Here is a 27,786-nt window from a genome sequence, read left to right as displayed (position 1 = left end):
AGAAAAAATAAAAAAAAAAGAAATAAATAGGCAGAAATGAATGTAAACTGTCTGAACTTTTTAATGATTTCTCATTGACAGCTGGCATGACCTTTGACAGTACAGTCAGTTAAATATAGATGACCTACAGAGCATTCCACTAGGGCATCCAGTCTGGAATGCTCAAATGGAATTACATTCCCAAAGATTTAAAAAATAGAGTTCTTACAACATTTCTACAGGTTTCTTCTTCCCACTTCACTTACACTTCTTCTTAAAGAAGCTTTTTATTTTCGATGGCTTTTTGTTTTTTTCACCATTTTGGTACAGGTCCTGTGGGATGCTACTTATCCTAGGGACAGAAGCAGCTTCATGGCTGGGCTTACTATCACTGCTGGCTGAAGAGCACGAGGTGTGCCGAGGCTTTGGGACTGGGATCCCAGTTGAGAGCTGGTTCATGCTGCAGGACTTCTCCAGAATTCCATTATAAACTTTGCTTGCAGGACTAAAGATCATGCTCTTAGTTTCTGCCATGCCTACACAGTCAGGAGAGCCCCTAGAAATATCTGCAGTTAGAGAAGAAGAGTCTCCTGTAGATGATTCCTCCAGTGAGAATTCTTCTGGGGATACTTTCTGAGGAGAATGTGTCTGGTACATCTCAAGACTTGCTGGAGGAGACTGCTTCCTTCCAGTGGATGAATTTAAGGAGTCACATTCCGAACCTGTTTCCTGTACTTCCCTGAGTCAGAGGAAAGAGAGGAGAAAACATAATGAAACTACTATTTACTTCATGTGGTTAAAAAGGAAATAAATTTAGAATCAAGAACCTTTATCTATAAGCACCACCCACACTTCTCCTTAGTAGTTAATTACAAAAAAAAAAGTTAAAAATTTTAACTTATTACAACACTTTATCTAAACTTAAGATAATTAGTTGTTGCGATCTTGTTTCTGTGAGCAGCAGCATCTGCCCAGAATCAGTCATTTCTATCTCATTTCAAAGAATAAAAACCATCTTTCTGGCACGTGAAGTCAGAAAAGTTATGAAATGAAAGAAGGAGATTTAAGCCTATCATACACAAAAAGTTTCTTCAGGACAAGTGTCCCTACCTTTCAACAAGCTCATTTGCTCCTTCCAAAAGGAATTTAACCTTTTCCTATGAGGCCATGTAACAAGAGTAGGTACACGCTCAACATGCTGTAAGAATTGTGTTACCATCCATCTTCTCTTCGCCCAGTAGCTGACATTGCTTTTGATCCTAGTTTCAGATGTAAAAGCCAGTAACATATTGTAATGGAGAATCAGGGTTAGTTCAGTGCACCCTGGATTGTAACATTACTTAACTGTATATGACATGCTAGCTATTTATATACACATACCAGACAAAAACTCTGTTTCATGTGGACTACGTTAATTTATATTATCCTACAGATTACTTTAACTTTTGGCTTGGTTCAACCTCTAACTCTACACTGTTACTCTGAAATAATCCTATCCGAGATCGAAGTGCTGTTTGCTAATCTCCGTACCATTGTTTATCAGCAGAGAAGTAAATGGCTTCCTCCTCCTCTTCAGTTCGATAAAGAGCTGGGCAGCTCGACACAGAAAGGATGTCAGGGTCAGGGGAGTGCAAAGCATGCTGAGACTGTGGAGATGATGGCACAACATTGCGTCTCGATCGACACAAGCTACTGCTTCTTGCCAGTGTGCTGGGAGGTTTTACAATGGACCCTGAGGCAAAGAAAAAGCAAACCAAAACCCTCCAAGTGACATTGATGTTAACAATATCTACACTGAAGACTAAACAGCAGGTATCTGCTTCTGCGACAGAGATTCTTAGACAACTTTGACATTGCTTGACTGTTTAGGAGGAAGAAAGACTGGCATCACCTCACACATTCCATGGTTAGAAGAAGCAGCTAACCAAGATGTGACTGCAGCAATTCTGTGCCTGCCCAGTATTACTCTGACTGCATGCACCAAAGCTCTGGCTCGTTATGCTCTCTTGAGAACAAAGAGAAAGATTCTATTGAAACTCCCAACCCTTCACCAACTAAAAATGGCAGCGCTGAAATTAGCCTGTTACACAATATCATGGATTTTACTTGTGTGGCAATTTGGAGTTTAAAAGAATATGTGAAAGTTTTGCAATGTAGGTATATCTAACCAAATACCCAACAGAAATACACTGCATTAACTGAAAGTTAGACACTGAAGACCAATTTCATTTATATAATATGATAGAAAAATATACAATTCAACCTCATTTTTAAGCTCAATAATCTCTTATTTGATAACACCTTTTTCCATACCAACTATGAATTTCTGGAAACAAAAATAATAAGAACGGGTGGAGACAACAATACAAGACTTGACCAGGAAAGTATCCAACAGGAAGTGCCAAACTAAAATGCTCCTAATCTAATTCCTACTTCAAAAGATGATTAGACAGCAATGTTTCTATGGAAATAGATCCACAGACCTGTCTTCAGGTTAGCTGTTATGAGCCTCCAGATTTCTCATACCCCTCCTCCAACTATCCCATAGAATGCACTACACCTTAGGTAAGACAGACTCCACCCTAACTGATGCTCAAAAATGTTTTCCAAACAACACACACAAAAAAAATCAATTACTTTTGTAGACAAAGATGTCTAGTCTGACCAAATGCATTTTATTTTTTTGAGATGTCACTTAAGCATCAGGTAGATTACAGTTTCCACTCCTGGAAACTCAGAAAAGATTGAGTTGTCATTCTGCTCTTAGCGTAAGGAAACATGGGTTCCACAAAGTAGCAGGTAGCTGCACCTTTACCAACACTGAGACTTTTTTTCCTACCAGCCTGAGCAGTTACAGTTGTCATGTTACTCCCAACTTTTGATGTTACTTTTGATGAATTCCCTACTGACCTGAAAAGCAGACATAAGCAGCTCAAAATTAAGCTTGTGTCATTACAAAAATATTCCTAAAAAAGCAAACGTGAACTGAGATAAAAGACGATGACTCCATTTAGGAAACATGTACTACATGTCCATGTGTATCAGATGTCATTCTTCTCACTGGTGGGGAGGGGAAAAAAACCACCACCGACTGTACGAACAGTGAATTTTGAGAGAAGTTATAGGCAGTTTGGTTCCTTGTAGGTATATATACATGGGTTTATGATGGAATCAGCTATGGCAATTTAAACTTCAGATTTTTCTAGTACAAATGAAACTCACCAAATCGAGGAATTGGCTGAATTCTAACCAGTCCACAAAAAAAAGTAGTTTCACTATCACTCTCCTGCAACGGCTTTGTTCCAGTCTTGTACATTTCTTTCTTTATCCCCTTTTGGTTTTTAGCTCAGGATTAATTAAGCAGATCTATTACTTCACACTATTTGAGTCTATCATCCCAACTGCTGCAGCACAAAGTCTGTCTGGCAGACTTCAAATTTTGCCAGTTTTAAAGAGATCAAAGGATGCTGGGGCAAGTAACAGTCCAGATAATTCAGATTAGGTCCAGAGACTGAAACTGTCTTGCTCATAGCTGACTTGCCTGCACACTGTCCTCTGCCTGAAGCCTCATAAGTGAGACAAGCCATTTTCTCTTTTTTTTTTTTTTTAACAAAATTGGGCTCTCCTTCTGTATTAAAATACAGAAAACCACATCTTAAGTTTTTGTAATGCTACTAAGATTCAGATAACTTTCAACACAGAGACACCATTAGCCAAATACTTCAAAATGAAGTGAATTCTTAACAAAAAAAATTAAACCATAATTGCAAAAGAATACGGTGAAGTTTCAACTAAGTATGCTCTTATAAACTGTATAGTCCCTCTCTAATCATAGTTCCTCTGAACTAACTTCGCTATTTTCTCTGGCTTTACTTCTGTACAAGACTCAACAGAGAAGAATGACCAAAAAAAAAAAAAATCACAGGTCTTAAGTCTTATACATATAGTTAAGAGTTGTGTCATTTTAGACTATCTGGAGAGCCAGGGTAATAAATGGAGCTCTTAATTTTGAAAATCAGACCACAGGTTTCTGCATGGGCAGAAATATTAGGCACTCATATTTTACTGGACCATCCAAGAAATTTGTTGCTAAGATCTGAATCAAAGCCTTGGCAACTGGTGTAAAAAAGAACAAGTGGTATAAAGGAGACAACTGGAGAGACAGTATTTTTACAAGTGATCAGAACCTGCAGTAAGTACTAAGGGGATTAATGAACTTTTCAGTGTGGCCTGCAGAAAAAGAGGTTGGTTTCAGAAGAAAAATGTGTGCCCAAGGCACTCTAAATGAAGCCAGCAAAGTGGTGACCATTCTCCTTAGAGTACTTTAAAATATAGTTCTACTTTCTTCTCAGAATCTCAGCCCTGGAAGAAAAATGTATACAGCTGACAAAGTTTCCTTCCCTACTCATTCCTCAGCCTGATATTGCTTCTTTGAATAGCCACATGGGAGCTCATCTTTTCGATTTGTCTCTAGAGTCCAGTTAATCAGAACTTCCATGAAATAGGCTCTTGTATTGACGCAATGACTCAGGATACAAGGGTGGTCTAAATCCCTAGTGTGTATATTTTAATCATAGTTTAACCAAAGCTGGATTTCCCTCCCTCCAGCACTCGGCCTCTCTGCCTCACACTCAAACAACCCACTGCATCCCAACACAAACATTCTGCCTGAAAGCTTCCCTTGGACAAAACCAGAATTTTGTTCCAGTCATTAAAGAATGTTTAAAAAGCTATGTAGCAAGAGGCCTCTCAAAGCGTGTGATCTTCCTAGTAGCTTAAGGGACCCTAGACTAACTCCATTACTTCCATCTGAAGGAATAAACATGCTAACAGAAATTCAGGATTACTCATAAAATTTGTCTAAGTGGCACGACAAGCATACTTTCAAAATCATTATCTGGATTTATCCCCCACTCCTCCACTGAAACTGAATAAAGGCTTTTTCTCCCATTATCTTTATTGCAAAACCCAGTTTTCCATCTATGCAAGTCCCAAAAGATGCATCTGGAATGTTAGATATAATGTCATTCCTTTTTGACATGGATCTAATCTCATTTGATTTCAGCACTCTTTTCCCACCTGCCTTTAAAACTCCCATGTACCCACAACTTTTTCCTGCTCTTTACTGTGCTCAACACTTACCATGAAACTGTGAAACTATTGGAGGAGTATCTTCATCTAAGTCGTCGACTCCCCCTGCAATTGGGTAAGGAGGAATGGAAACTCGAGGCATAACTACCCAGCTGTGGTCAGAGTAGAGAGAGGAGGTCAAGCTTGGTAGCCCAGAATTGTGGGCTATTTGAAAACCACAGATCTTCTCAATCTGTTGCCATCGATAAAGACGCTCTCGCAAACATGTCGTCAACTCGGAGAGCGCTTTCCTGAAGAAAAGAACATGTTAAAATTACATACACTGTTCCTAACAAAAAAGCCAAGCAACACAAGTGTAGTCGTCCCAGCATACTAGAAGATCCATTAGGGCTGTCCACATATTAGCACTTTAATGTCTCAATGGTTTTGCACTTCTAAGTGAAGCAGTTTAAAAGATTGAAGTCCATCCCTCTCAGAAAACTCCCTTGTTCTAGGAATAATCAATCACAAAAGAATATGCATCCTGGTAATATTCTTACTTTGCTTCAAGGATTTTATGGTCCACTTCATCCAGGGAGGAACTGTGTGCAACATGTAATGTGCCAAATACAGTGCTTCTCTTCTTTTTTATCTTTTCTGCCTGAAAAGCAAGATAAAATCAAGTGCCTAAAACTAGAAGTTCTATACTTAACACACACGACAAAACATTGGCAATATTGACAGGTAGGAAACAACAACAGAGGCAGAAAAAAAATTCCAAATGCTTATCTGAATAATTTATATTTACTACTTCAGATATCTAGCAATAGATCAGAAAAGTCTTTGAGTAGCTGAAGAGTAAGAGCTAGTACCTCATCTTTGGCAATTGCTAGCTGCATCTCTGCATGCTGTCTTTTGATGTTGTAGTATTGTACTTCAACTTCATGTGTTAACTGAAGCCACTTCTGCAAAGCTTCAGGAACAGACCAATTACTTCTCAGCTCAAACTCCTTTTCAGCCTTTTTTAAAGCCATGCGGACCTAACAAACAAGAAGAAATAAAAGTGCCACCAAGAGGATCATTAGAACTGACAGCCGAAAAAAGTGAAATAAGCACCATTTTACCCCACAGCAACATACTAGGGCTTTACAGAAATTTGGTGTGTGCCAATTGCTGTCAGGAAGACAGATCTGCCATTTTTAAAATATAGCATGTGAATTTCCATATAGCATATTATACTCAGATTTTTTTTCCCCTGAGATATATAGTCCCTAAATTGAAGTTTAAATATTTTTCTATCACAGCATTTTTATTTACGACAATAAATCAAATCTATTGCTACTCAGAAGAGGGAGACGAAGCTACTAGTATCTGTCATTTGTTAACAAGCTAGGGGAAAAAAAAGCTTTTGTATATGCTTTGTCCCACGAATCTAGCAACATTATGAAAAGCTAATACAGAGAGTGCATGTCTTCTTATAATTTCAAGACTTTTTTTTTACTAGATAATGACATGATTGACAGACAATCATTAAGTGCTCTTAAAATTTGTTCATTCAAATGAATCTTAAGGATGTAATAAAACCAGGACGAATATCAAGTCAACACTAGAATTACAAACAGTTTGCAGATACCTGTACTAGCTCTTCCTCTGCGTATTTGAGCCTGCTAAGCTCACACTCAGCTCCCTCCCTCAGCTCCCTTAGGCGATGAGCTTCCCGTTTTGCATCATTGATCTCATCCATCATTTTGCGCTCCAGATTTTGCTTTTCCACAGCAACATTTCTATTTTCTTCTTGTGCCTTCTCAAGCCTTCACAATTGAACAAAAAAACAGGAGAAAATATACAGCAGATCTGTTAAAAGCTGCAGTCCTTACGAGAAGAAGATGTATCCAGCAACAGGGCAAGAGGCAATGGACACAAACCAAACCACAAGAGGTTCCATCTGAACATCAGGAAACACTTTTTCACCATGAGAGTGCCTGAGCACTAGCACGGCTTGCCTGAGGAGGTAGCAGTCTCCATCCTTGAGATATTCAGAAGCCGCTCGGACATGGTCCTGGGCAACCTGTTCTAGATGATCCTGCTTGAGCAGGGGGGGCTGGACAAGATGACCTCCAGAAGTCCCTTCCAACCTCAACCATTCTGTGATAATAAAGACTATGCGAGCTTCATGAATCAGCAGCAGTTGCATCACACAACGTGATGTCCACATGAGACAAAATACACACACTTTTAAGTGAACCTTCATTAAAGGTGTAATGAAATACAGGTCTTTACAGATGACTGAGTTAGAGGTGCACCAGAGAAGTCTATCAACTCTCGCACTGCTAAATAAGCAATAGAATCAGTCTAGGTGTTTCAATCACAAGAGCTTAAAAACAGGAGAAATATTCTCATTTCCATATACGCACACATTCCAAAATAAATGGTAGTTATATTAAAATACCAGTACATACCTCTAAATATGTAAGAAATAAAGATTGAGCCTCTATTCTCTACCTTCATCCCCAAGTTAATGTTACCTGCTAAAATATCCAGGAGCAATTTCTACTCAAAAACATACTGCCACCAAAATCCCAAATTCCAGGCAAAATTAAAGACGAACAAATATCTAAAGCAGTTTAAAGTAAATAACTTATGACCATAAAGGGTATGTATTTCTATTTAACATCAAAACAAATGGACAACTGAACATTAACTTTCTTTGTTTTTATACCTTTCCTGCAAGTCAAGAAGACTTTGCTCTGCTGTTTGGAGACTTTCTAAGTCCTTCATCATTTTTGTGATATGTTCTCTTGAGGTTCTGTTCTGTGTATACGCAAACCAGCAGCCTCCAAAACCAATAACTATAGAAACTGTTAATATAAAATCCTTCATCCAGTTGTGAGGGGGACCTGTGCAGGGAATAACATCATCATTAACCAGCTCATTGATACAGAAAACAGACTAAGGAGTTTTTTTCCTCCTCCACAGCTTAAAAAGGTGGCAGAACCTGATGCGAAACAGAATTCCAGCTCATTTATCTCAAACCATCTCCAAAAAACTACCTCTCAAACAGGTTCCAGAGCACTTTCCATGCAACATAAGTAGATTGTATTAGAGAAGAATTGCTTGATCTATACCAAAACATACATTAGCTTGAGGAAAGCTTACTAAACTTTTACAGTATGTAGCCTATAACTTTACTTAAATGAGTTATGACAATTTCCCCAAAGCCTTTAATCAGGCCAGTAAGAACTTCAGTTATGTTTGAGTAAGCTCCCCCCAGTCAGCACCCTCTGAAATACCCTATGCAGAGTTAAAAATGCACTTATACAAAATAGATTTTAAAAGGGTAAGTGGCTAATAGCAACACTTTTGAAAAGCAAACACTTTAAATGCAAAACCAACCTGGTTTGTCTAAGTATCATACCTAAGATTCACATACACTTCTTTGTCAGAATAACTTTTACAGTCACTTGCTTCTTTGTAAAACAAATTTTTAAAAGACAGTTTTTGCTGTCATTAAAGGTATAAGACAAAGTGCCTTTTTTTTTTTTTTTTTTCCTAAAAACCTCCAGCTTAGATCTGTCAGGCTAACTCAGCTCAGACCTAACCTGACTTTTGCAAAGTCATTCACTACTCTTCAAACTGACCACCAAGCTCTGGAAGGGTCTCCTAGGTTCAGGAACACTCGACACGCAGAGTACCACAACATATCTGTAACTGTACAAAGCAAGTATGTGAGGCCACTGGTGACGTGGTAAGGAATTGTCTGCAAATGCTACAATGGGTCAGATGTGGACCTGGTGTATTAAGGTTAACTGCACTTAAACTCAGGTCTGCATAAAAGGCACTGGTATAGGATTTACACAACCATGTCCTTTTTAATTCCCTGGGGAAGGTCATCCCCTCTCATTTCAGCATCCCAGCTTGCACTTGTACAAATTAACTGGGAATTGACTAACATTAGCTAGCTATAAGTGTAATTTAAACAATAAAAAACATTTAGAGGTCACTTCTTGTGACACAAAAGCCAACATCTATCTGTCAAGTGGGGTTACTTCTACACAGTCTTACACACAGAAGTGAACCTTTGTCCTGATCCCAGTATTTTCATAACCTTTTTCAATTCATTGCCCAGTTCCAGAACACGTGCCAAGCAATCCATCAGCACATCCACAAAATGGATAAGCTGTTCTACCTACAATGTCAAGTCTCACTGAAAATATTCTCTACTGAATTCTTACAAATAAGAGATAAGAAAAAAAAAATCCAAAGTTACTAACGTGTGAGAGGTCCAAATAAAACAACATCCAAGGCTTTAAGCTGAAGCTTTTGTCTATGGCTCCGGTCTATTATTTTCAATTGTTCATTTACTGCTATCCTGTTAATGACAAGACAAAGCGTTACCTATTCCACAAGCTACATTCAAAGCCAGTCTGTGGAAAGAAATATATGAACTATAATCTATGTAACTCTGGGAAATGCTGTTATGCAATTAAAGTGAAAGATGTAATACAATGAGAGCAGCACTATAAAAAAAGTCTATCGGCTTGTGACAAAGGAAGAACATTCCATCATTTGCCTAATCTTTTCTTTTTGCAATAATCATTAAATAAATCCATTTGGTATAGTTAAAGGTAACAGTATACTTGCAGACTTGTGACACCAACGCTCTGAAGTACATGCAATACTCAAACAGTTATGCTCAAGAAAAGGAGTTCTGCAGGTAGTTTTTGATGTATACCTAATACAATAGACTGAAGATGTCCAAAAGAAAGTTCATTACCATACAGAATTATGTGATCATCAATGAAAGCCTCAACAGGAAGAAGAAAAACAGAAAAAAAAAAAACATATAAAAGGTGTGGCAAGGATTTATTTATATTTTTTATTATTTTGGCATGAAGAAAAATGCAGCTACCTCTTCAGAATTCCAAGTACTCTTTTCTTGCATTCGATCATATCTGGTTACACTTTAGGTTCACACAGTTGCTCCCACATACAGACAAAAGCAGCAAGCTACATGGAATTACTTGAAACAAATCCAGAAGAAACACTCACCTGGGAAGTGTTGTCCCATTGACATTGCTATCTCTAAAGTTCTTTTCATATTGGGGCAGTTCAACAAATTCTGATAGCCACTGTAGAGTGTCCTCTTGAGTCCAGTTATGAACTGGAAGACAAAGTCAGTTTAATTACCTTTAATATTTATACAAATCAATAGCAAGACACAGAAGACAAGCAGTAGAAAAGCAGGTTACAGTGAGCAAGAGATTTTAGGCCAATATAATTTCAGGAAAATGAGCATTAATGCTGACCAAGGTGTTTTTGGCATTTTGCCTTTTTCATCATATGCTTCTGAGAAGCAGCATAGGCAAAATATAAACACATAAGCATGGAACTAATAGAACATTTCTTTATTAAAAATTCCACAGAATAATTTAGTTTTTTGCTTTAATTTAAAGACAGTATCTTGTGACTTTTATCTGCTTAAACCAATCTCCGCCTCAATCCTTTTGTCCTTGCTTCTCTTGCAGACCTAAACACATCAGCAGGTGCTGTAGCCATTTAAGGCAACATTCAAGATCTTTCTTAGGATGATGGCTTAAGAAGTTGTTTTCACAAGAATCTTCATAGAGGTTCATGTCTATTAACCACAAAATGGGAGCAGAAGAGAGAGGAACAACAATGGAAAGAAAATACAGAGAGACGGAATTTCTGCAGGAAAACAATTCAATTTCTCTCAAATATGCCTAAAACAGCTGTATTACATGCAATAATATACCCACTAAGAAAAATTATTGAAATATGTAGATAATATTTGAGAATGTGTAGAGAATAACTGAGAATTTTCTGTATAACAGCAAGAATCCACAAACCCTTCATAGGTACAGATATGCCAAGAAAACACAACCCACAGATTTTACAAATAACAACAAGAATCACATTTCTAGCCCTTACAGGCCAGCTGCTACAGCTTATAGCCACACAGTGACAAAGGTAAAGGGAAATTGTTTTCTCCATTTATGAAGTCTGCAAAAGTTGGTCTGCACACAAAAGAAAGTGATAGTCTCCTTCTGGATAGATGTATCAACACACAAAAAAATACCTTTCCCTCGCCTTCCCCTTTTTAAACATTTCTCCATCTAAAACTACTTACACGTGACAATGCTGAGCAGAGTTTTCTATAAACCTTATCACAAGGACACATTCTCAGTGGTGAATTTTGACAATGAACCTTTAGAAAGAGCTGCTGAAAGGCCAACGAGTCAGAAAAATTTCTGTTGCCTAGAGCCAAGTTCGAATTTATATTTCAGTTCATACTGAAACTGAAACAAGGACTTCTAGGTCTCATCTACACCACTGTAGCTGAAAGATAAGCTTAAGCATTTCAGATTTTCATCACTCTAGATAACTGAAGACAAAACATTTCACAGACTACTTAGAGCTTCAAAAAATAAACTTGTAGTACAAAACACTCCTATCCTATCTGTATGAATGGCTACACCACCTTCTCAGCATTCTATCACATTCCTTCCTCTGCTTTTGAGCCACAAACTGTTTTCCAGACAATGATCTTGCAACAAACTCAGTTTTGTCACATTATTATGTTTTTGAAACAAAATGTTTGGGCCCCACTTGTAAATACATCTTTTTCACATGATACTGAACTGTTTTGTGAATAGTAAGTGATCAGATTTTCAAGTCAATCTAAGCATCTCAAGAGGATGCTAACATAATCCAGGAAAATATCACCTTAACTGCATTCCAGAAATATGTTCATAAACAGATCCAAAGCAAAGGCATTGCTTTAATGTGACTAAAAAAAAAGTCACCTAAAATAGCTGCCACACACTACGGACCTTCCCACTGACTGTGCAGACCATGTAATTTCAGAATCCACACTATTCACTGAGTTCTAGAAGTTGATGGGGAGAAAAAAAATATTGTTTCACTTCTACTGCTGAATGTATTTTGTAGATACTCTATCAAAATTTACATACATTTGTATTTCTTATAATTCAGTAGTAATTTTAAACACAATGTAAAAAATGAGGTATATATTGAAGTTGTTTACAGCAGAGCCAGTCACATCTGTTCTACACTGAGTTGTTTCCTTCATAGAATTCCCCAAACAAACCAGTTATATTTAGAAAAAATAAACATTTTAGTATTTATTATCTATCACTGTATGCGATATCTCCATTAGCACAAAAACTGTAAGAAGGAGGAAACAAAATCTATCAGAACGTGTGCTTTCTGTATTGTTCTTACACTTGTACCTGGTTACATAAGAGCTAAAATCAATTGCCTCTTGCTATACATTGTGAGTGGTCATTTAAAAGGACACCATTTCAGCTACACAATCAATATATATAGTTAACTCCTACTTAATTCCTGCCCATGAAAGTATTTCATAAGAAATTTAGATAGATCATGTAAACCAATTCTGCACTAGTGGAATTCCAGTGTCAATGCCAACAAATCCCGAACTTCTCAAGGCTGAATCAAACACTAGACTAGTCTGTCCTCCCTTTTCTGCAGCAACACAGTGGAGCTCTGGGAGATTGCTTTATATCATTGAAAAAGTTCAGGCCACTTTTGTTGATATATTCTATATGCTATATATGAGTAAGAAGTATTAGGGCCTTATGACTGACATGTTTATTCTACAACAGCATTCAGTACTGAGAAGCAAACTGGCCTTCCATCAGTAGAAGTAGCTCAAGCCTACTGAAAGATGACACAAGACAAACAATACACAGCTGGGGTACTGAAAGGCAAGCAGGCCAGCTGAAATTCATCTTGATCAGTACTGCCTGTTAGGATGTTCTAAATACTAATTAGCCAGGGTTGCAATTTTTATTTTAATCACCCAAAAAGAATACAGTGCTTCACACAGCAGAGTAGCAGCTGCCAATTACTATAAATCAAATTCAAATAGCATTAAAAAGTAATCATAACATCCTTCTCTCTCGCAACTATTTTCACAAATAGACATCTTGAGAAAGGGAGTGTCAGCAACACACCTTGGGCGTGCAGGTGTAGAAGACACAGGGGTTTACAGCCCAGTGCAGCACTTGGTCGCTAGACCGCTCTATTTCAGATCACAAAAAAGTTGGTTTTTGTTTTTTTTTTTTTTTTTTTTTTAAGACTGTTATAACAACATGTCTGAAGGTTAAGACAACAAAAGTAGTTTCCAGCTGGCCCTGTATGAAAGTTGCTCCTTGCTAACCCACACTAACAGCTGACTAGAAGTTCAGGCTATATACCACTTCTTCATGTTAAATTTACTGTGTAGCACAGTGCTTCAAGGCATGGGGGTGTGAAGCAAAACATTACAGTGTCAACCTCAGCACTCCTGTGGGCCTCCTATGCCTTTCAGAAATCAAACTACTCACTAAGAGTATTTCACAGCAAGGAGTGAATGACAGACATATATTAGATTTAAAGCTGACAATGGGCTGACCAGGCAAAATAGAGGGGGGGGGGGGGGGGGGAGGCGAAGAGAGAGGGGGGGGGGGGGGGGGAACCAAACAAACACACAACCCAAAACACACAAGATTGCTCTATATATCAAGCACACAAAAGAATTCAGAAGTTTTTATTTTAGCAGGACCTTCAGCAGCAACATCAGCATGAAATATGGTGCCACCAGTAGGCTTTTAAACAGCATGGAAAACCAAAAAATAAGAGAAGAGTGACCCTGACTATGTTTTTCAATAGTTTTACATTACAATTATTGCTTTGTCTCACAGAGAAGAGTCAGTCTGCAGCACTGTACTGCTCCTGCCTGGAATAGCACACAGTGTCACCCAACTCATGCTTAGCCAAGCCCTGCTTGCAGGCACTTCCAGTCTCTGCGCTTTGAAAACCTGAGATGATCTACGAAGAAAGTGCAAGGCAACCATAATACCTTTGTGGTATGCAGTTTAGTCCAAGTTGCCACTTGTGCAACATCACCTCAGGAAACAACAGGTGATCACACACAAAGCAATTTTTCATCTTTTTCCCCCAATAAATAACATACCAGACTGCAGGTCAGCTTCTACTATCCACAAAGAAGGAAGAAGTTAAAGACATAGTAACACAAAAGGCAGGGGAGAAGCTTTTTTCTTTTATTAGCAGTCTACAGGACATACTATATATTAAATGTAAAATAAAGGGGAAAAAAATTATTTTTGGTAGGACTCAGATTAATCTGAGATTAGTAAACTGTTATTCATGAAGTCCACATTTGACCACTACAGTTCTATTTTGCTACAAAACCAAGTCTCGGAGGATAATCCTGCATCACTACACCTATTCACCAAGACAGGTCAGAGAACTATCCAGCTTAAGGCCCCCATGCTTATTTTACAGACTCCCTTACTGGTGAGACAAAATACCTACACATCCCTCCTCAGACAGCAAATTCATATGATCTTAGCCCATTAAAGGGGCAAAAAAAAGAGCAGATAGACACCCCTGAGATAGAACTTTCAAAGATAATTGTACAAAGATTGTTATTCAGACAGTAAAAGGAATGTTCATCTGTCCCCTTTGCTGCACTCACAGCTACCACCGCTTCAAGGGCTTTGAAGAACAAAATACTGAAGATGTATCTTAATTTTAAGCCAACAGTAACTACTGAGCTTTATCCTTCAGCTGAAAGGCTCTGTGTATGTATAAATACTGCTCAGTGAAAAAGAAAATGGAGCAAATACCACACAACAGCCATATACTTGCATTTAAAGAACAGATACATGCAATATTAGAAAACAGAAGACTTTCATAAAGCAGAGTTTTGGATACTGTAAACAACTATGCTAGTACCTAGCCGTTCCTCTAAACCAAGATCTCTCTGTGGAAACAGATTATGAAATTAAATAATTAAAATGATCACAGAAAGCATAAATAATTGATGTTACTAAATTAAATTATGTAATGGTCTTGTTTTGTGCTAAGGTTGACATTGAAACTGTGTAAGAACAGAGCAATAGGCTAGATACCTATTTAAGATTTAGATGCTGATTTGATTCCTTCCATGCAAGTAAAACCTATAGAAGCCTCCAAATTCCTTTAATTTGCACCAGTACACCTTATGTCTTAAGGATTCAGCACCAGGTAGAGATACCAAAAGCCTGCCCAGTGCCAGAAATATTAAGGAGCAATGTTCTGAAGCTCTTTTTATTCTATTAGGCAATTTTTAAAGCTTTAAATAGAGCTAATCCTTAGGGTTCCATTCACTCTATAAGATCCTTCTCAAGCAATTACTTAAACATCACCTCTGTTTTTCTTAATCCTAAAAGGAGACACCAAACAGCAATAGCACACTAACTATACCATAAACCACGTTTTCACTTTCTTCCCCCAAGCCTTATCTGTCTTACATCACCAATATCTTAAATAGAAAACAACTTTAAGCTACTTGACAAACACTTTAAGGCAAACATCCACATAAAGCAAGCTTTATCCAAAAGAAAGGGTAATTCTACTCAGCATAAACTAAGCAGCAATAGATCCAGAATAGACTTCTGCAGAAGCACTGTCCAGGGCACTACATCGAGCTTTTAATTCTCAGAGAAATACTTCAACAGTCTACTTAACCCAATTTCAAATTACTGATACCATTGTTTACACTACCTTTCACCCTCTTGTTTAAATGCTGTCAAATTGCATTAAACTGGCATTATAAACTATCAGCCTGTAAGAAACAAATCAAAATTCCTAAAACATCTAGGAAAAAAAAACAGTACTTTCCACGTTACCCAATATTAAATGAAAATAGTTTATTACTTGAGGGGCTTCATGCTTTCTAACAGCCACCAGACTGCTGCTGACATTGCTTGGGAATCTCAGTCTAAGGGCCTCCCTGTGGTGCAGCTTTAGTTTCCTCAACAGGACGCACAGTAAAGCCATTACAAGCACACACCATACAATCAGACATTCCTCTCAAAATCTTTTGAGTCTTACTCACACTGCTCACGACATTCAAGCAACCTCAAACAAAGATATAACTGAATTAGATACTCATGGTATCAATATCACCTAGTTTTGAAGACTTACTCATCAGCTAGACAATTGTAAGCAGATAATCTTCTCTGATAATTTAGTTGCAATATTTAAAGAGTATTTGAAGAGATGAGGCTAAAAAATCCCTGATTAAAATGTAGGTATTTACTACACAGCCAACAATGTATTACCTCAGACAGCACTTAAATGACTTCCTACAATTAGCAGAACGAACCAATAGCATTTTCCTAGTTTCATTCCTCTTTTGTTCCCACTTGCCACTGTTGAGCTGTTGACTAATCCCAGATCTCTATATGCTCACCATTGCATAACACCTTCTGAATGTCACGGGGCTGGGGGAGGGGAAGAGGATACTTTCCTAACAACTTTAACTTTCCAGACATACCGAGGAAATTAACACTAGCTGGACTGAACCAGTTTTTAGTCAGGTTTATGTACATCTACAAACAACAGTATCAAAACAGATTCATGAAGATGCTGTAAGAGGTCATCTGTTTACTACTCTGAACTACTTGGTGGAAAAATTGTTGAATTATGCCTGTTTCAATAACAACTATCATTTTTAGCGTTTATTCTTTACCTACCTTCAGATGTTTTCCAGCGTTTCCACAGATCCTCAATTGTGATATGTTTGTCTTCTCTGTGCAGGTGACTATGTTTATTAGAGGCATCCTTGTATTGCATATCTTCCCTTAGAAACTGAAGAAAAGGGAAAACATCATCTCAAGTTCTAAAACAACCACTTCTAAACAGAAACAATGAAATGAGACAGAAGAGACTCATTACTATCTCTTCCCATGCAAGCGGTATACAATTCTTTTAAGTTGACTATATCAAAAACTCAGAAAGCAAGTTAAACACTCTTGCAGGATTCCATTTTCACAATGACTAAATCCTAGAAAAACTGAAGGTGCTAGTATACTAGGTTTAACGTTATTAGTATGCCTTAGATTTACAGTGATTACAAGAATGCACCACACACCTGTCTGTTCTGAAGATATTTAACCACCTTCACCTACTTGAAGATAAAACCCAGTAAAAATTGAAAATGTGCCAATCCTTTATGGATGAGCAATACCTGAATCCTGCTATACTAGTTAAATGTAACTGCTTGAGGGATGCGAGAAAGGTGTTGGGTAAGTCTTTTGATTAGACAATAAAAATTTGACTTCTATTTCATCAAATTAAAAAAAAAAAAAAGGCATACACAACCTAAGTCATCTTTGGACCAATTTTCTTCTTGCTCATCATTCCTCAGTGGTGACACTCCAAGCACAGAAGCATTACACAAACCTCTTTCATTCTCAGTAATTAATAGGAAGCCTTTGTCAAAATACCATGCCTTGCCTTTTAGTAAACATGATAAAAAGGCAGATTGTGCAATCACATCATATATGGCATTGCTGTATCAGTATTTCAGAAGTCATTACAAATGAGTTCTCCAAACACATAACAGAAAAAAAAAAAAAAAAAATAGCCCAGGACTGTAAAAACCATTTTTATTTCACACAGGCTTAGAAAAGTCAGAATACTCCTTGGCAAACTACCTGCCATTAATAGTGGAAACCCTCCATAGACAGGTCCCTAAAAGCACAGCATGAGCTGTGGTTGGAGGCCTTAGTGTTACTATCATAAAACTAACATAAGAGCCAAGTGGTCTTCCACAGTAGGTGGCTGGCTTTCTTCAGTTCCTGAAGGATGAACCTGCTCAAACAAAACCAGCCACAGATAGTCATAACAGCTAACTCAAAAAACAGCTTTTTTTAATGTGGTTAGTAACATGTCATTACTACCTCAAGAAGAGGTGAAGAAGGCCAAGTAAGCAACAGTCTCCAGAAGACTCCACTTGTTAAAACTTAGTCCTGGTAATAATTTCCCTGCACAGCTTTCTGCATAGGCCCCATTTATAACAAATCTAGAGATTATGTCATTCAAGAAACTGTAGGCAAGTCTGGAAAGTCTCTTATTAACTCGTAATACAAAGGGACAGTGTGTAATAGTAGATAGATGCAAGAAAAAAAACTAATACTTATCAATTTCCCCTTATTGAATACTTCATTCTTATTAGGAAGTAGGGTATAATCTAAAGATATGGGAAACGGTTCAAGTTTCTCCTCCAACTGTGAGACTTGGGATAAAGTCCAAGCCATACATGTCTTTTGATTCCAAATACAGACTTGAGGCAAATCCCTTCTTCACCTGCCACTTCAAAATTTTTTCATTGTCACACATTAGCTTTCTAAAGTCTTTTGATTCCTAAAATAGTTCAATAGTGTATACAAGTTGCACAAGCAGTTTTAACTTCTCTTCCCTATATAAGGCATAAATACAGAGCTACACGTATATACACACTCCCAAGAAATATGGAAGACATTTATGAAAGATATGAGAACATTGAAAATAGCAGCCTGTTGAGGCAGAGGCAACTACAGAACTTCCAAAACACTGTGATCAACAACTGTAGAAAGGTACAATAAGCACAGAAAAGGACTGATTGCTCTAACTGTATGCAAATGTATATCTGCTGTATAACCTCTGTTGCATATTTCACAGCCCAAGTGTGAACTCTGAGTACTTCCCAAATCGGCACAACTACCATGATGCTGGCAATTTCCACAACTAACGTGTAAAGTGCAATGAAAGGCAGATTATCTTATTTGTTCCTACTCCAGAGTTTACTAGAGGGTAAACTGAAGAAAATGAATCAAACAAAGAAACAATTCTTATTCATTAATGTCTCTAAGATTTTCCAGATTACAGTACAGTCCCAGAGCTGGAGCAGCAGGAAAGAACTGACATTTGTCCACCTTATCTTTTCCCTTCAGACTGCAATTACCTGCTATCGACTATCATCCTCCCAGAGTGTCTTTTAGGAAACTGTGGAAAAATGTACTAAAGAGACAGTGAGAATGTATTATACATCCCTCCCTGTAAAGATTGTCTCCCTTCAAGTACATGTTAACACTCACGCTTCAGCTTCCTAATGACTGCACTAGGTGATGCACTGCCCTTGGAGACTCCAAATGTCAGGCATGGACATTTGTTTTAAAAACAAATATCGCAAGTCGATCAAGTATCTGAAGAGGAACAGCATGGAATATGTGCTGCATGTCAACATTTCAGCACATTTTGCATCTCCTCTGCTAAAACTCCTATCTCAGATCACTTTTGTTTGCAAGAAACTAACTTGCTTTTATCTTTACTGCTAGTTGTCAGAGAAGGTTTTAAAATACTTCAAGAACAACTAAACAGTTATATGTGCTGTCAAGCAAAATCTGAATTGCTGTTAACAATTCTACATACAGGGTGAGCAATAAAGAAGGAAGATGCCAACTGATAAAAATAAAAGCTTCAAGGTGTTGCATATTGCCCTAAAGCACTATAAGAAAGATTTCTGATTTTAAAATTAGGATGGACATAGGTTACCCTGGCACCCAGATAAGCAATGCAAAGAACAGCTCCCGGAAAACTCGCAGCACTTCGTGTCGTTCGGCTGTGGAGCCCGCAGAGGGAGCAAGAGCTAACAAATGAATCCACACTCTGCACGCTGCTGCAGCACGACTGAAAAGCCCGATGATACCACATTTCAGCACAAATACAGAAAAGAAACAAAGCTCGAAGCACAAGTCTTCTCCAGAGAAGAGCATGAGAGCGGAAAATCTCTAGTTTATACTGAGAGACTGTTTAGGGTACTTCACAAAGTCCTTTTTTTAAAGGGAACTCTCAACAGATGAGCTTGTAAGTAGTTTGCACTTAGAAATCAATACACATTTACTCTTCAGGAGGAAAGATTATGCATTTATGAGAATTTCTATTAGAAAAGAGGTCCTCTTCTGTTCAGTTCTACCCATATTGTGTCCAGATGTTGTCAGAATAACCACAAAGACTTCCTTGACAAGGTTCTCCGACACCAGATGGTCCCAATGGTAATGGTGCAGTTTGTATAGCTAGAAAGAGGCCGTCATGTTCCAAAGAATGAAGATATTTACTAATGAAGAGATACACAATACCAAACATCCTTCTTCTGTTTAAAAGATCTTTGTTTCAAATGTGGCCTAATATGGAAGTTCTCCCTTTAAGAAAAGAAATTGTGTCCTAAATTGAAGAAAGCCATAAAAACAGACCAACTCCAGTAAAAAGAGGATTTTGCTGTTCTTTGTCATGGCAGCTAATCTCTCTTCTGTTGCCCTGATCTTTTAAGTAAACAAAGAAAAGGTTAGGAAAATAAGTCTAAATAGGGTGGTTAAAAGAATAAGCTCCAACATAAAACAAATAAGGATTATCTTAGCCAACATAATTACTTGAGAGAAGGCCTTTTAAGACTACAAACTTGAAACCAAGAAAGCAGCAGATAAATTACCTAAAAACTGTCTCTACAAAGATTCACACCCCAAAGCCTAGGGTGCAGCAGTGTAATAGGAGAAGAAACTTTCTCCTCCCTGGAGGAGACAGGACTTGTAGAGTCCTGGAAGAGTCACAGCATCAGGTATACCACAGCCTTCCTTCCACTTAAGAAAGCCTTTAGTACACCAACATTCACCAAAATCCAGTCAAGCTATAACCAAAACCTATCCTGAAGCAAGACTCACTAAAACAAATCAAGAAAACCACAAACAATAAAACCACACAAAACAAAACCAAAACACACAAACCACAACATACCTCCACACCTGACCCTTAAAATAAATAAAAAATAAAATAAAAAAAAAAAAAAATATGAGAAAAGACACCAAAATGCAATAGCAGTTTGACAGGAAGAGACCACTTACAAACCAAAGCCATACAGAACAATAAGGAAGGTTAAAACATCTTCGAATATGGAAGCTGCAGGAGATGCTCGCCAGTGGAAATGAAAAATTAACCACAATCACTAGCTGCAGAAGGAAGCACTCGTGCTATGTTTATATTCTGTTCTGGGTGAAGGCTCAAGTTTAGTATTTTCAGTTTCACCAACTTAAAATAAACCCTCTGAGAAGTTCACTCTGAGAGCCATTTGTGACATCTCCTGGCTAAGAATTACTGCCTTCCTTGAGCATTTACTCCAACAGTGTTATTTCCTTCACTTTTATTTCTTCAAAACAAAAGCTGCAGGAATTACAACTTCAGTTTTCCTATAATCCTACCTTCAGATACAGCTGGTCACCATAGACAGCCTTTTAGTACATTTCCTCCTGTCTGCTGCCACCAGACTTGTTCCAGCTCCTGCAATGTCACACTTATTGCCTAAATTATGATGGCAAATTCTAAAATACTGCACAGTAAAATTAAGAAAATGTATTTAAGCATAATAAAAACATTACCACTAAACTGTAGGACGTAGCTCTGAAAGTGTTACTAGGTATATGTTAAGTAATCTACAAATTCTATTAAAAAAAAAGTTATTGCAGTTCAAAATAGGATTGTATCTATCGTACCGCAAAGTAAACCTTGCAGTCTCTGCAAGGTTAGGATTTCCAAGGAGGCATCTCATTGTAGCAAGACTAAATGCCCGCAGTGCTACATGAACAGGTGCAGACAGCTACATATTAGCTTAAGTAGCTCCAAGGAGGCAAGGCATGAGATAGGTCTGATCCAAATCACGTTGCAACAGGTTTCTATGCAACAGGACCCGTGATAACACACGGTGCCTCTCTACAGGGCTTCTTTGCACAGGCACAGCTGTAGTCTAGCACGTTCCTAACGTTTTCAGACAAGACCTGGCTTCTATCTATCCTTCTCTGAAGAAAAAAACAAAACAAACGACACACAAACCACCACCCCCTCCCAAGAAAAACGAAACTACACACCACACAAACAACCAGACTGTGTAGTCATGCTGAGAGTTGCTTACAAAATTCAGGAAGCTAAAAGACACTGTTGCCTGAGGCCAAATATATTAACAGTTGAATGGTAAGACTCAACTCAGAAAGACCTCTATTAACAGAACTACAATAAACTAAGGAAATTCAAGCAACTCAACAGCTTTGGGGGAAAATGTTTGCTGGGCTGTTTAGGAATCCTGTTTCCTAACAGAATGTTCTTGCACAGTGAGCTGTAAAAGACACTGGGGGCCATCCCGGTATTATGCAAAGCAGGTCCCATGTTTTCAGCTTCTGAGCTGCTGCAACAGGTATTCCCTAGCATGCAGAATTTTGCCTAGGCAGCTGACACTGAAGTATAAAATAGTTTACACAAATATGAACACTGGTTTAAGCACCTTTATTATAAAAATGATAAAGAGGAAACCAGAACAGAAAGGGAACTTTAAAGGATATTTAACTTCTTGCTGAGTGTGTTATTTGCAGGCAATAAAATGAAGCAAGAGTTCAGTCTGTGGCAGAATCTCTGCCAACTGAAACGATAACACTTGAGCCAGGCTCCTGAAATTTAACAAAGTCCCAAGATGCATTAAATGAAGGGAGATCAAACTTTTGAAGTATGTCATCCAGTATTTTTTAATATCTGTTCCATACACACCTGTACTCCCCCAGTAAAAAAAAAAAAAAAATCTGCTAAATCTTTACTCCCTCAAAGATATAACAATCAAAATCAACATCAGTTATGCACATTGATTTACATTTTTTAAAAAACACAGAAGGGCTCTTCATTTGACATCATCTCAAATTCAATATTAAATTCTGGAAGTTTTTTCATCTCACTTTACACTCCTAATATCCAAAATACACATACTTAAAATGGGAGCACCATGCTATCTTGGAATCTATCTTATCATGATTTCCCGTCATGGAATTTCTTGCAATTTTGCCCTAAGTATTTAGCACCCACCACTGTCCAGAACAGATATTTGAAATTAATAGGTCTCTGGTCCAAACTAGTAAACCATGTTTCATTCATTTTTTTTTTATCTCTCTTACAGAATTAAAGAACAAAGATATCCACAAACCTCTTTCACCAACTCATCTTCATAGAAATTGAATAGACAGCTCTGCTTCAGCAGTAATCCAGAAAATAATTTCACGTTGAGAAGTTACATGTTAAATTTTATTTCTCCAGATTCTAACAGAGCAATATTGATGCATAATATTTTCATTTAGCAAGCTTATAAAAAATAGATCAAGAAGTACAGATGCATGTACCATTTTAATTGCTACAAGAATGGAAACATAAACAACCAGAAATTACTAGTATTTATTAATGACATAATTAAAATAAGTAATAAGAGCATGAACTGGTTGTCCTTTATTGTAAAACCTTTAATGATAAACTTGCACTAACAGGAGGGTGTATTGAAGCATACATTCCTGAACTCACCTCAGTTCTACAAATTATCTTTCTTTAACTGAGTTGTTTACACTTGAACTCCATATTCTCCATTTTTATTTCCTTTTGGATTCTTCTTTTTACTTTCTTTAGACTCCACCTCTTTTGGATTATTTGCATCTTGGATGCAAGGATGACCTCAAGCCCTCAATAAATAGCTTCACAGCTTCCATTTAGAAATATTCTAACCCTGTCCAACTTACTATAGCCAAAGTGCTGTATTATTATTGTTATTCCTGATCAGATCACACTAGCTATTTTTTCTGCTTTAACTGCTGTACAGAAGACAATCCCCCCTCCCTGTTTTAGGCCACTAAAGACTCCTTTTGATTCTTGCCTCCCGACAGTATCTTATGTCAGGCAGAACACCCCTGACGTTTCAGCTTCTTTGGCCATATTGTTATAAACCCTTCACTGATCATTTCATGCTTTCAGTACTGCAATCTTTCCCTCTCCACAGAACGTACTTTGTCTTTTCTTGGGCTTTGGTAGTTGGGGGGGGGGGGGGGGTGTGTGGTGTGTGTTCTCATCAGGTAATTATACGAGTGCATTCATGAAAGCACTCAAACAAAATATCCAAGTATTAAGCAATCTATCCAAAAATCCCACACAAAGCCGTAAATTCATGCTGTTAGCTTTGGGTGACATTAGATGCAGAGTAAGATGTGAATATTTCAAAAACATCAAATTATTCTGTTTCTGCCAAGAGATTCCTTCAGGAAATTACTTGATGCAAGATCTACATGTGCAGGTTCTTTGGAAACAAGAAAAACCTATGTAAATACTGAACAAACAAGAAGTCTGTCTTGCTGCTTGTGTCAACTCATCATTAAAAAGAATCATGTACACGTGGTGCAACAGATGCTTCCTGAGGCAGATAGCTCTCACAGCACATGACTAAAACCTCAGTTAGCAATACATCCTCCCTTTCAGTTACCCTTTGACAGCCTACCTTTTCAAGCCAGTTTAAAAAAATTGCAATCTTTTTTATGTTAATAATAAAGTAACAATACCAGGAGCTAGATTTTATGGAAACATTCATATTAGGCTGTCCTAACAACAACTAGAAGTCTTTTTCCATATCCTTTTTCCTCTTCTCTGCTGTACCATACCCTGACTCTACAGAAATTAGTAACTGCACAGTAAAGCATACTCTACAACACAAATTTATTATCTAAATCACTTTTTTTTCTTCAAGTTATGCGTCTTGTTTTGAAGTACATAATTCTACACTGAAAATTCAGAGGAAGTATTAGAAAACAAGATAATTCCTGAATGAAAAGATACAAACGTATGAGTAGCTATGACAAAACCTCTTTTTTTCCAAGTATTTTGTTGTAAGTAGAGTTAGGAAAGTATGTTCTAGGGAACTTAAAAGCTCGAATTTTTTAATCTGCATAAATCTCTTAAATTACGCCATCTAGTCTAACTTGAGTAGCACACACCAAAGAATAAGGGGAAAAAAAAAAATCTTACCAGTTCATAGTCAAACTAGAGCCCCTCTATCTTCCTTAGAAGACTTCAACAGATCCTTTGTGTTTAAACGAATAAGAATTCCCATGCTAAAAATTTAGTTCAGGTTTCCCCACATCCATTTCATGAAGGTCAAATATGAGCTTCTTTCCAGCCCTCACAATGTAGATCCAAAAGGATTTCAGTATCAGAGAATTTTGAGGACATAGTTTATTTTATCAGTTCAAATTGTCTTATATCATAAAGAAACTCTTCCTCTACAGAATGGTTTTATGCGAGACTTCATTTTACAGAGGAAAAGCTGCAACAAAGCAGGGCAAGAGGAACATTATGAAAAATAATAGCATGAAGATGAAAAGTCTGGAATCACTGTTGGGATTTCTCAACAGGATTAGCAAATTAAAATAGTTAAAATAAATAGTTCAACACCTTCAGCTCTTATTAATAAATTATTATGAGATGGGAAGGTAACAAGAACTTCCTTTCTTGGTCTATTATACACCTGTAATTTGTAACACTGTTTTAGTGCTGGTAAAACAGCAGAAAGTTATACTTCATCACATTTTTCCTGCCAAATGAAAAGTGGATTAATATCTAATCAACATAGCCAATATAATACTCTTCTAGGACTCCTGCAAGCAAAAACCATGCAGCATGAAACAGGAAATCCATTAGCCTGCTGTTAAGTAAAATCCTTCTATTTCATGTAAGCTTTACTTCTAATAAAGCTTTTTTTAATTATCAGTCCTCAGTCTTAGTCAAAACAGGCAGCACTCCCCACTGTGACCAAACAAATAAAACCTGGCTTTGAAAAAGTGTATATTAGGACATACTGAGTATATATTCAGACTTACTGTAATCTGGTAACTATGTAACTATGTTGTTAAAATGCCAGATCTTTCAAGTTTCTGGCAAAGATCCACTAAGGGCACTACAACAAGAGCTTATGGATTCCTGTAAGAATTTCCAAATCAATTCCATTTCTCATAGATTTCAGACTTGGTTTTTATATCTCAGAAGAAAGCACTCTATGCAAATACACACTCATCACTGATTTGCATGGTAAATATATGTAGGAAAAAGCTAATTTGTGGGGGATTATTAAATATTTCTTCAATGATTAAAAATGAGCTAGAGAAAAGGGCTACATTTCAGTCATCTGATTTTAAGCTCAGTGAATGGTCTGACTATACAGTTTCACTCATCTGTTACCCTAGCTATAACAGTATCCCTTTTGAATGCTTCTAGTTTCAGTCATTTTAAGACTAACTTCTGTTACCTGGGTTTATCTTGACATTCCTGTGCAACAGGAAAAAACTTGAAAGTCAGATATAAAGATGGGGCACTGGAAACCAGGAATGACCTTTGGAATACTAATAAAAGTTCTGAATGCATAAATGTTTCAGTGGGTTAGTTGCTTTTGGTTTGTTTTGGTTGGTTGGTTGGGTTTTCATAGATTTGTTATACATGAATGTAGCACAAGTATACACAGATGTAGCACAAATCAAGAGAATCACACAGTACAGAGAAGTTCCTCAGGAAGCTCACACTCCACCACAAACATTTCAAACTGCAGACTGGACTGTTCCTGTCCCATACATTAATGACAGTAACTAAAAATTCTGCAATAACAGAGCTAGACCATTTCCAGTGACTGAACTTCCTCACCATGACACTCCCTAAGGTACAGACCAGATTTCTTCCTCCAAAGTTAAAGGGTCCATTATCTTATCCTGGACCACTCTCTCTATTGCACTGTATTCCTTCACAAAACTCCTGTAAACCAAGCACTGTTGGTGCTGTTTGTACAGTCACACAGAAAAGTGACTAGCTTCACATTATACTTGACAATTATAATTCACAACTGAGCTTATTTAGAGAAAGCAATCTTCCCTGAGATGTTAGTAAAAGAGGGAAGAGTAATCAGGGCTAGATTCTTCTCCTGCTCACCTCCAGTGAGAATGGGCTTCAGAACCACATGACAATACCCTCATTTTTAGGAGACAGGAGATGAGGGGACATCTTCGCTCCCATTCCATACTCAAGCCTGTACCTGACAACTGCCAGAAATCAAAAGCAGTAAGAAGAATGGAACTACAAGAATATTTCCATTCTCACCTAGTAATTTTGAAAATTCCAATAGTAAAGTTGAGTATGCACAAGGGCAAGTTCTTTCCCAAGACCACCAGGAGCCTGCCTACCGAATTCATTTAAGCACTATCACAAAAACACTTCATGCAGGTCTGAATAACCACCTTTAGTTCATAGGACTTCACCTAGCAATCTTAACCTACAGCAGGAGGTGCTTACAACTTGCCCATAAACCATAAGCAAAAAAACATAAGAAAGCTTTGTAGACTGTAACAAGTATTGTTTAGCACCATGAAATGCCTGGAATAGATCTAAGGTAAACAGGAAAGCCGAGCAATACCTTAGGCAAGAAAACCTTGGAACTTAGAAGTTAAAAGGTGACAGATCACATCAACCCTTGGTTACCTCACTACAAGCTAAATCAACACTGTTTCTCTACCTCTTACACTTCCTTTAGACTAGAACAATGGACAATAATATTCCATTTTAGACAATTCTAGAAGTTAAGCTGTACTTCCACATCTGGCTATGGGAAGGGCTGAATTAAAAAAAATCAGCAATGACTACTCAAGTGCAGGAACATAAAAGAGCAGCTATATAACATGGAGGTGGGGGGAAGAGACAGACTTCACGTTTGTGCAAGTGAAGGTTTTTTCCTCCTACCTCATCACTTTCATCTACTTCAATACCACCATCTTTGTCATCATCCATTTGCTTATGGATCATGCGGAGAGCTTCTAGGCTGAACCGGTCCTCCTCGGTAAAGCACGGTGGGCTGAGGGAACTGCACGGATCTAAAGGGGGGGGGCGGAAACAAAACAGAAATATTAGCTGCTGGCACTCCAGAATACAAAGCAAGAGAAAGGGCTTAAATTTCTGTATTGTACACATCATTTCACACAGCCACCA

General features: G+C 37.6%; 1 protein-coding gene across 1 annotated transcript; it reads right to left on the bottom strand.

Annotated features, from left to right (window-relative positions):
* STIM2 (stromal interaction molecule 2) lies at nt 1–27,666 on the bottom strand. Its single transcript, XM_008945515.1, has 11 exons — nt 27,541–27,666; nt 16,638–16,752; nt 10,099–10,210; nt 9,321–9,418; nt 7,769–7,946; nt 6,683–6,860; nt 5,922–6,089; nt 5,610–5,710; nt 5,122–5,360; nt 1,510–1,711; nt 1–718 (listed from the first exon to the last, which is right to left on the bottom strand). Exons 1-11 carry the CDS (start codon nt 27,601–27,603, stop codon nt 238–240), a joined length of 1,935 nt encoding a protein of 644 aa, XP_008943763.1. The 5' UTR covers nt 27,604–27,666; the 3' UTR covers nt 1–237.
* Between the last annotated feature and the right edge of the window lie 120 nt (nt 27,667–27,786).

The sequence above is a fragment of the Merops nubicus genome, unplaced genomic scaffold (assembly GCF_000691845.1).
Source record: "Merops nubicus isolate BGI_N331 unplaced genomic scaffold, ASM69184v1 scaffold4038, whole genome shotgun sequence".
NCBI lineage: Eukaryota > Metazoa > Chordata > Aves > Coraciiformes > Meropidae > Merops > Merops nubicus.
This window is presented reverse-complemented; position numbering and strand designations above follow the sequence as displayed.

Excerpts from the sequence above, each read along its gene's own strand:
- STIM2 (XM_008945515.1), bottom strand. The coding sequence starts at position 27,603 with ATGATCCATAAGCAAATGGATGATGACAAAGATGGTGGTATTGAAGTA. Across the intron at positions 9,419-10,098 it reads AATGGGACAACACTTCCCAG|GATAGCAGTAAATGAACAAT; the intron begins GTGAGTGTTTCT and ends TGTCATTAACAG. Across the intron at positions 719-1,509 it reads TTCTCTGCTGATAAACAATG|GGAAGTACAGGAAACAGGTT; the intron begins GTACGGAGATTA and ends CCTCTGACTCAG.